The 10794-nt window shown below is 44.1% G+C and overlaps 1 protein-coding gene across 1 annotated transcript in view; it reads right to left on the minus strand.

The window, feature by feature from the left end:
* PISD (phosphatidylserine decarboxylase) overlaps nucleotides 1-9786 on the minus strand; it is a 63762-nt gene extending 53976 nt beyond the window's left edge. Inside the window, exons 1-2 of the mRNA XM_034438503.3 lie at nucleotides 9368-9786; nucleotides 3546-3625 (exon numbers count right to left, since the gene is read on the minus strand). Of these exons, the coding sequence (XP_034294394.2) occupies nucleotides 3546-3625; nucleotides 9368-9429 (142 nt within the window). The 5' untranslated portion in view covers nucleotides 9430-9786. The remainder of the gene's footprint in view (nucleotides 1-3545; nucleotides 3626-9367) is intronic.
* Between the last annotated feature and the right edge of the window lie 1008 nt (nucleotides 9787-10794).

Consider the following 10794-nt stretch of genomic DNA (forward strand, 5'->3'; position numbering starts at 1 on the left):
AAATTGCATTAACAGAGAGATACAATCAAGATCAAGTGAAGTACTAATACCACTCTATAAAGCCTTAGTAAGACCACACCTAGAATACTGCATCCAGTTTTGGTCACCACACTATAAGAAAGAGTGCAGAGAAGAGCAAAAAAGATGATTAGGGGACTGGAGGTTAAAACATATGAAGAATGGTTACAGGAACTGGACGTGGCTAGAGAAGAGAAGAGAAGAGAAGAGAAGAGAAGAGAAGAGAAGAGAAGAGAAGAGAAGAGAAGAGAAGAGAAGAGAAGAGAAGAGAAGAGAAGAGAAGAGAAGAGAAGAGAAGAGAACCAGTGGAGACAGGATAGCAGTGATCCAATATTTGAGGGGCTACCATAGAAAGGGGGGGGGGTTAACCTGTTTTCCAAGGTACCTGAAGGCCAGACAAGGAATAATGGATGGAAACTGATCAAGGAGAGATTCAACCTAGAAATAAGGAGAAATTTTCTGACAGTGAGAACAATCAACCAATGGAAGTTGCCTTCAGAAGTTGTGGGAGCTTCATCACTGGAGGCTTCAAAGAAAAAACTGGACTGTCATCTGTCAGAAATTGTGTAAGGTCTCCTGCTTGGGCAGGAGGTTGGACTAGATAACGTACAAAGTCCCTTCCAACTGTTAATCTGTTAATCTGATTGAAGCCCCTGGGATATTTCCATATAGATATGGTCTTGTACAAGTAATCCTAGTTTAGCAACCACTATTGGGATTGGCAATTAAGTGATGCAGTTATTAAGTGAGAGCTACTATGCTTTCCTTTTTCACCACCTTTTGGAAGGTTTACCTGGTGGTGGAATAATTAGCAAAAAGGGAATTACTGTTTGTAATTTCATTCAGTGGAGAGGAGGACGAGAAATTTCAAAAGAAGGATCCTTACTGTTTTGTAATCCCTTTCTCTCCAATCTCTCCCTGGGGGTGGTGGGTGGGATAAAGGAGGATAAAGGGAAGGGGAGTAAAGAATTGGTCAGGACAGGAGAGATTGCCTAAAGGGACTGCTTGCTTAAGCAATCTCTCCACATTGTGGGGGCAGGGAGAAAAAAGAATCAGGCATAGGATAACATGTACTAATGCAATGGTCCCAAACCTTTCTGGCTTTATGGATCGGCAGGGGGGAGGGGGATGGCTCGCACAAATGGAGTTTGGTGTGTGCACTCTCCCGCTGCTCACACAAGTGGAGATGTGTGCCCTCGCCCGCCATTTCGGCAGCCCAGTTCTGAATGGGCTATAATCTGGTACTGGGCCGCAGCTCAGGGGTTGTGGATCCCTGTTCTAATGGCAATCCCATAACCCCTGAAAGAAATTGTGAAGTTTGTAAATGTGTGTCTTTATTGCAAAACTATTTTTTTCAGCACCATTCTAACTTTGAACAGTTGCTGTTCTAGGCACTCGATAAGCGAGGTCTATCTATATGCTTTCAGGAAATTATTTTGTCAGATTGTGTACTTATCCCTGATATGTTGTTGATATGTTGCAGGAAAGTTAGAAGATAAGTTTTGTCAGATTGTGTAAGTGACAAAATCCACCTATTTGAAGATGACGACTGCTCCTCCTTTATCAGCTTGTTTGGTTATGATGTCACAACAGTCTGAAACCAGGCCTTCCTTCACCTCATTTGCCTTTTCACGAGACTGAGCCAGGTAGATGACGGGATGGCAGTTGGAAGTCTGAGTCATGGCAGCTGGGATGGAGGCTTGGGTGGGGAGTGGAAACTCCTGGCTGACTTGTCCTGCTGGTTCTCTCAACTGCGTTCAATACTGTTGACAGTGCATCTTGCTGGACCATCTTGTCATCCCTTGTTTGAATTACAGTAATTCATTGCATGTGGTAATTGTAATTGTGGTGTTGCAGAAGACACTGGAGAGTCCCTTGGACTACAGAGATATCAAATCAGCCCTGACTGTCCCAAAGCTGAAGCTCAAATACTTTGACCACCAAATTAAAAGAGAGGACTCCCTGGAAAAGACCCTGATGTTGGGGAAAATGGAAAACAAAAGGAGAAGAGGGCAGCAGAGGATGAGATGATTAGATAGTGTTATCAACACAGTGAACATTGGTTTGGGCAAACTCTGGGAGATGGTGGAAGATGCGGGGGGGGGAGGGGCTGGCATGCTATAAAGAGTCAGTCAACTTAGTGACTGAACAACAACCAAACAACTTTATATGAAGCTGCCCTACCAATTTCAGGGGCTTTTTGGCTGCACAATCTAATGTCACGAACCTGGGAATCAGTGGGACACCTGTTTCCTTCACTGCTGGCTCCCAGTTCCAGGGCTCTGGCTTTCTATCTACAAACACACATGTCAGTCTTCTGTCCAAACTGCTCGGTCTTGGGAAACAGGTCCTGTATTCCTGCTGAAAATCAAAACAGGAACCTGCTTTCTTGCCCAAGATCAAATATCATGAACCTGATGTTTTAAGCAAGGGTGGGGAATTATTGATTGATGAACTAAGTCTGGCCATGACACATTCTCACATGGTCTGGGTCATCCCCTCTTCAGACCCAGCCTGGGTAGTAAGACTGCCTCACTTCAGACTCTACCCCCCATCCCCAAAACAGGGGCCAGGAATCAGGTCTACAGCTTCTTCTGCTATATGATACTAATTGACATATCATGCTAAAGCATCATGTGATGTTTTTGATTTTAGGTTAGCCTGTTGGATAAACCTAACCACTGTGGCTTGAAAGCGACTTAGAACTATTCCTTATTCAACAAACCACAATTAAACAAAGCATGGTGTCACACAATATGAATCCAACTGTTGTTTTAAAGCTTATAGTACCAGAACTTTCCAACATTAACAGCCCCTCTTCCTGAAACCCTATGTTTAAATTTCCTCATCTCTAATTGTGCAAGGCTGACAGGTGACAATTTATTCCATAACTAAGCTCTAAATTGTGGGAAAGTAATTCAAAATAAGCATATGAAAGAAGGACGGTTTGTTCTCAGACATACTGGAGAAAGGTTTAAAATCTGAAATCTGATACGACTAATAATAAAAGCAAGAAGTGTGGAAAGGCAGTAATTTAAACATGTATTTTCAGAGAAATTGGAAGTTACACGTATAAATGACCAAGAATGTAAACTTAAGGAAAATGTTTCCTTGTTCCTATTTTTCTTAAATGTGTCTCACTGTTGCATGCATCACACACGTGTGTGTGTGCACATGCAAATATAAAAAGTGAGTCAAATGAGTTAAGTCATAATGTGAATTATGTTTACTGTGTTGGGTGAATCCAGTTATTCTGGTTTATTGGGTAAACCTTGCATAAACGAACTATAGCTTAGCATAATGGGAGCACTCAAGTCAGTATATGGGGAAAAGGGCTGAACTTTGGGATGGGGATGTTTTTCCAACCACCATCCGTTGTCTGCAAGAATTCTCTCAAGGCCTCTGTCATGGTGGGGTTTGGCTTTCAGCTTCTTTTTAATTTCGTAGGGTTTTTTTAGCATGAGTTTGTTATGGTCTCTGAATCCTCCATGTCTTCCAGATCAAACAAAAGCTTCAAGGAGCCTTACCTGCAAAGAAGACTGGGGAAATGGGCTGCTTCAAAAATAAAGTCTTCTTCACGGGTAGGTTCCCATGCCACAAGACGAATCTGTTGAATAGAAAAACATCAGATACACATCCAATTACATGTACTTGAAATATTGATACAATATTGACTGTACTGATGTTCCCTAAATCGACTATATATATAATATAAACTCAAAAGTTTGAGGTTTAAGTTATCTAAAGCTATAATCATCCATATAATTTCATTCAAATCCAGATTTATTCTATCATATTAGGAAAATTGTTGCCTGCCATGAGATGCTTGTGAAAAGATAAAAGAGCCACATAGAAGTAAAATATTTCAAGGATATATAAACACCAAAGTGAATTTAAAACCTTGGCCTAAATCTAATTAATTCTGGATGCACTTCAAGGTTTTGGTTACCACCTTTAGAGCGCTCCATGGCTTAGGACCTGGTTACCTACAGGACTGCCTGCTGCCATCAATAGCCTCCCACTGGCCGGTACGCTCTCATAGAGAGGGGCTCCTCCGGGTGCCGTCGGCCAAACAATGTCGACTGGCGGCCCCCAGGGGAAGAGCCTTCTCTGTGGGGGCACCTGCTATCTGGAATGAGCTCCCCTCGGAGATACGGAGGATCCCGGATCTGCACACCTTCCGCCGTGCTCTAAAGATCTTTTTATTCCATCAGGCTGGCCTGGCCTAATCTTTTCCCTTTTTTCCCTTTTTAAAATGTAAATTTTAATCTGTTTTAAATTATTGGGGTGTTTTAACTCTGTCTTGGGCCAAATTGTTTAATTCGGTTTTACTTTGCTTTTAAATTTTGTATTTATGTGTTTTATCTTGTGGCTGTTCACCGCCCTGAGTCCTTCAGGAGTAGGGCGGTATATAAATCAAATAAAATGACAAAAAAAATGACAATGACAAAATTACATCTGAAACCTGAATTACATGAAGTAATACTGCCCAACATTAATTTGTGGGAAGGTAATTCAAATAAACTATTCAGAAAATAGTTTCTGAAATTACAATCTATTTTAGGGGTGAAACACTCAAGGTAATTTGCATTAAACTGAACTTCATTTGCATACGTGGACTAGATTCAAGTTTTAAAGATATTTCTGAATGATAAAATCGTATATATTGATTTATTAGAATTACATCACACTTTTCATTCAGGAACTGAAGGCAGCAAACATAGTATTCCCTTCTCCTATATTCTTACCACAACCAGTCTGTAAGGCGGGCTAGGCTGAAACACTGTGACTGCCCCAAACTCTGTGGCTAAGGGGGGCCTTGAACTTTGTAAGTCACTGGGAGTTCGGCTGCCTATACCTTTAATCAACAACAACAGCAAGAATCGTTTTGTTCCTGACCTACTTACTTAGCCACTATACCAGTCTACAGCCCAGTGCCAGGCCACAGCCCATTCGGAACTGGGCCGTGGAAGTGGTGCACGAAGATGCGTTTGTGAAAGTGGCATGCGCACACAAAACCATCCCCTCTCCCCCCACCCCGCCACTGCCATCACCACTTCCACCAGTCCACCGAGCTGGAAAGGTTGGAGAGGCTGCACTACCCCATCCTGGTTCCCAAGAAAGTTGCAGTCTCTTTTTCAAACAGCAAATCTCCTTCTCTCTAATCCAAACACAAGAGAATATTGCTCTATATCTAAGAACATATAAACCACCTGTCACTCTGGTTTATAAAAACAAGTAGTTCTTTTCTCCATTTAATCATATACAGGAAGTCCTCAACTTACAGCAATTTATTTAGTGACCATTCAAAGTTACAACGGCATTGAAAAAAGTGACTTATGACCATTTTTCTCACATACGTGAGCATCCCCATGATCACATGATCAAAATTCAGCCATTTGGCAACTGACTCATAATTGTGATGGTTGCAGTGTCCCAGGTTGATGAGGTCAGCTTTTGAGACCTTCTGACAAGCAAAGTCAATGGGGAAGCCAGATTCAATTAACAACTGTGTCACTAACTTAACAAATGCAATGATTCAGATAACAAATAAGGCAAGAAAAGTTGTAAAATGGGGCAAACTCACTTAACAAATATTTCACTTAGCAATGTAAATGTTGGGCTCAGTTGTGGTCGTAACTCAAGGATTACCTGTAATCCTGTACTCCATACCTGTAGTGTATGGTAATATACACTATATCTAGTACTATAGTCACCAAACTAAGCTGGGAAACCAAATTTTGACAGATTAAAATGTTTCTCATGAAGCAGGTCCAACCTATTGTTCCAAGGACTACTAGGCGAAGGGCAGGCAACAGTTGAAGAACTGATTCGAACCCTAATGCATCTACTGTAGAGCAGCATTTCTTGGCAACTTGTGTGGCCTTCAACTCCCAGAATTCCCCAGCCAGCGAAGTTAAGAAACGCTGCTATAAGAGCTTCCTCTTCACCCTCATTCACCCTATACTTGGTCTCTATAATTTCCTAAACCATAATATGATCCAATCCTAGTGTCAAAATGAGCAACTGAGTCTGCTCAGTGGAACCCCAACAGATGGGAATGTTTGAGTTGACTTAGCACTCAAAAGGCCTTCACTATTGTTGGTAAAATCTGCTTTATGACTTATCAAATTGCACGAACCTGATCAACTCTGGCTTTTCAATACGTTACTAGGAAGCCCTGTCACATATTCACATAGATGATTTCCCTTGCAAGGATGGCCAGAAGTCTGTATCACTTTCCCTTTTGGTATCTCTCCATACCAACTGGCAGCACTAGATGTTCAGACTGTCAAGACAGCCAATCCTCCTGTCCTGATGAATGACCCTCCCTGCCATGCGGCCCTGCTCACCGGGAAGGGGGGGGGGAATGAGGCAATAGAGGACAGCTTGGACCCCAATCAAAAACCCACTTTAGGTCTTCAGATAATGTACGTGTTTGTGTGTGTGTGTTAAAACAGAAGTATAACATGCTGGAATAAAATAGCCTTCAAAGGCCTTAGCAGTCCAGTTGGGGAGGCACAGGTAATTAGCACTGATGTTCCCTAGTTGGGGAAATGAAATGTCTGCAAGAAAACAAGCAAGCTCAGAGAGCACCAAGGATCCTTCATGTCAATTCTGAGCTACAAATATTCTTTATTGATACTTCAGCCCTTTCTCTCACACTCAAAAGGCAGGTCAATGAATACCCTCTTCTCATGTGCCACAGGTGTCCCTTCAACCAAAGTCTTGGGCTGTCCATGTCTTCCAAACCTAAAGCCTACAAAAAGCCTATAAACCTGGTTCATATTCCAGAAGCCTAAGATTTTGGCTGAAGAGATATGAGAGATTGTGGCATGGGCTTGATCAGCCTGCATTCGCTCATTTGTGGCACATATTTTGACAGCTATATGAATACATCAAAAGGAAGGCGTTTAAAGAGGCACAAGGTTTCCAGATAGCTCTGTACAAGAGGCTGTTCTACCAGTTCAATCACAACTCAGGGAACTGACGTTCAACGCTGAGGTACACACCAACTCTTCTAATTCAGACTATTCCTACCTTATACACAGTATTTTTCCTGCCAGTCCAAATTTCTCTCAAATTCTCTCTTCAGAATTTTTATCTTGCCACTGGATGTGGCTTATGTCAGACTCTGGATCAGGGATGAAATGTCCAACTTAGTTCTCCTGGACCTCTCGGTGACTTTTTGATACCCATCTGGCATGTTGCACAGCTCCATCATGCTATTTCACAAACCAGGTGAAACTATCATAAACCAGGTGGTATTTTTAGCTCTGTCATGAAATTCAAACAGTACCCAAAGATTCTTGAGTAACTGACTACTCAAGTAGTCAATCTTCAGATTTCTATTTTTTTTTTAATTGGTGAATAAAGGAAGATAAACTGCAATTAGCTTTAATTGCATTTAAATTGAATTGAATCACTTGACTGAGGTTTTTCTGGTCAGCAAAAAACTAGACTCTGAGGTAGTAGTTTATTAACTTTATTTAAGGTGAGACTGCATTCTACCCAAACAATACAGCTTCTTCTTCCCACATGAACACTCCTTGGCCCTTCAGCTTTTGCTGAATTTAGTTGCAGCAGAAGATTTGCACAATTACATCTCCTATGTCAATTTGACCATGGCTGAACTACTTAGATTTGGCAACAGGCATTCACAATCCAATGTGCTCTACATGGGACTGTCTTGAAAGAGAGTCCAGAAATGGCAATTGATGCCAATGAAGCAGATATGGGGGCTTGTATGATGCCCATCCAGAAAGATCTGCCCCATTTGCCAATTACTTTCCAGGTACTCCAAAGCCTCCCCTGTTGAGGAACCTTATTACCTGAGGGCATATCTCCTGCTATGAGTCTGTCTAGCCAGGAAAACCTACAGGAGATGCTGCTTTGAAGATCCAACTCTCCCAGAAGCAGCTCTTTCTCAGGGAGAGAATCTTCTGATCCTTTGCTGTCTGGCAAGTTCCCTTTGCCTCTATCCCAACCCCGATGTTTAGAACATTACAAAAACTCATTTCTTTTGAAGACTTTTGATTTTAGTATTGATTTTAAAGGGTTTTTTATGTTTTAAAATATCAGCTGCCAAACAGGGATACCTACAGAGTATATAATACAAAATAAACCAGAAATTGGTTTAAAAGCCAGTTTAATCTAGAGATTAAGGCACCAATCTGGCAACAGGGAGACCCTCAGTTCTAGTCCTTCCTTAGGCATGATAGCCAGCTGGGTAACCTTGAACCAGTCACTCACTCTCAGCCCTAGGAAGGAGGCAATGGCAAACCACTTCTGAAAACTCGCCAAGAAAACCACAGGAATTACAGTAGCTCAGGCAGTGGCCAGGAGTCAACACTGACTTGAAGGCACCAAAAATAACAGAATTTTACCTCATTCAGAGAAACTGAGTCACATTTGGCAACTAACCAGCACCTACCTATATATAGAACAGGGTCAAGCAGGCCAGACATTTAATTAAAAGGGGGCTGTTGGCACAGCAAAATACCAGCCTTGTTTTCAACCCTCCCTTGGCCACAAGCCAGAAAAGCAGGAGCTGTAAAGACTAAAGAAACAAATAAATCAGGGGCCATTTGCCAAGTCTCAAGGTAACCTCGCCGGCAGGCAAGACCTGCTGATAGAAGCTTCATTTGCCTAAAGGGGCACCTTGGCCAGGTGCATCCGCAGAAAAGAGGGGAGCCCTCAGCACACAATGGAGCCCCTGCCCTCTTTGACATCCCTGCCACTCGCTATAAAGAATAATCGAGCTATGTTCAGGGGCTAACGGGACCGATTTATTGAAAAACTTCGGCTACTTTCAGGCGGGTGGACTTCAACGCCCAGAATTCCTCAGCATGCAATCCTGGCACGTTCTATTGGCAAGAGAATTCTGGGAGTTGAAGTCCAACCCAAATGGCTCTAGCCAAGGTTGAAGAAGGCGGCTTCCCAATATCCCGCGTACGGTCCCCCCGAGCCGGGAAGGAAGCGAGGCCGCCGCTCCCCTCCGGCAGGTCCCTCAAGCGCCTGGCGGTCCTTACGGGGAGCTCGAAAAGCAGGGCCCCGTCCGGAGTCGGAGGGCGGGGGGAGGGGTTTCTAGCGAGTCCCCCACCGGACGAGAACCCGCCGACCCCGCCGTCACACGCGGCCTGAGTCTCTGAGGGCCCAACGCGGGTCTTCCCGGGGCCAGGCGGGCCAGGGCAGCCCCTCTGGCGACCCGACGCGTCCTCGGAGCTGCCCGAGTCGCCGGTTCCGTTTTCCCCACCCCAAGGCCGGCTTCCCTCCACCGGCGCCCGGAGCTCCGCGTAGAGCCGGGTTCCCTCACGCCGAGCCCTCCGCCCCGAGCAGCCCCCGGTACCTGCTGCCGCCCACCCGCTGGGCCGCCCTGGCCACCGCCGCCGCCGCCGCCGCCGCCGCCATCTTGCCGCCGCTGAGGAGCCCGCGTCCTCCCGCGCCGCCACCGACTACGACGACAGTGCGAGCCTGAGGGCGGCCGCGCTCCGTCCTCCTTCTCCTCCTCACGCCCGCCCCGTGAGGTAGGCCGCTCCGAAGAGGGCCGCCGCGGCTGGAGCCACGCCTCTCTCCGTTGGATCACAACGCCCATCTTCCTCAGCCTGAGGGCTCCGGTGTGGAAGTGGCCCGTTCCTGCCCATCGCGAGAGAGAGAGAGAGAGAGAGAGTTATATTTTATATAGTTATGGCTAAATATACGCTCATACACACACATAGGAGATACAATTATGTATGACAGTTATGAATAACAATCTCATATATACGTGAGGGCCTCTGCTGATAGATAACCATGTCATCAATTAGGATTTTTAAAAGAAAACAGACTTAGACTTAGAATAACTTTACTGTCACTTTGAATGTACCCTAATCAGCATATATTAAAATGAAACTTTGTTGCATACAGCTCTCAAAGGGTCTCCACCTCCTATATACACTACATAAATATGACTAAAAAATAAACACAAAATTATGCATATACCCACACTTAGCACTAAAAAGAAAAAGCACTGAAATACGTTTTAGTGCTTTTTCATAAGAGATTCACCTGGGATGCTGGTGGAACCCAATTTATTTAATACTTACTATTTTATGCATGTATATCCCAACTTTATTATTTTTATAAATTACTCAAGGACTTCAGGGCTTGCTGCTGTTGGAAAGAAAAAAAGGAAGATCTCTTTGTTGGCCAGAGAAGCTGTGGCTGCCACTGGAGAAGATGCCCTGATTGAGTGCCTCTGCGGTCCCTGGTGGCCAAAATCTTGGTGGTGGCCATTTGGCCAGAGCACCATTGTCTGTGGTGGTCCAGAGTTGGGGTGGACACTTGGAGCTGTCCAGGGAGATCTTGAAGTGGTGGAGGGCTTCTGTCTTTTAGGGTCCATCAACAGACAATGAGCCAACAGTCAAAAGATGCCATAAAGCAGTTAAAAAGGTCTTGGAAAAGATATTCAAATGTCAGGATGCCTCTACCAACAGAATCACAATGCTGTGGTATTCCCTGTGACGCCGTGTAAAAGTGAAAGTTGGACTTTGAATAAGGAGGAAGACCAGAATATTGAAGTTTTTCATGTTGGAGAAGACTCCTGAGAATACTGTGGACAGACAAGAATGGGGGGAGGGGAGAGTTAGGGAAGGAAAGTGGGGGAGAATGGGAAAATTTGTATTTGTAAAACTTTTTCAATAAAAAATAAATAAATGAGTCCCCCCCCCAAAAAAAGAAAACAAATGGAGAGATCATCAAACAAAATGGACCCAGCGTTTTCCCTCAAAGCACAAA

The sequence above is a fragment of the Pantherophis guttatus genome, chromosome 17 (assembly GCF_059756535.1).
Source record: "Pantherophis guttatus breed Tessera chromosome 17, ASM5975653v1, whole genome shotgun sequence".
NCBI lineage: Eukaryota > Metazoa > Chordata > Lepidosauria > Squamata > Colubridae > Pantherophis > Pantherophis guttatus.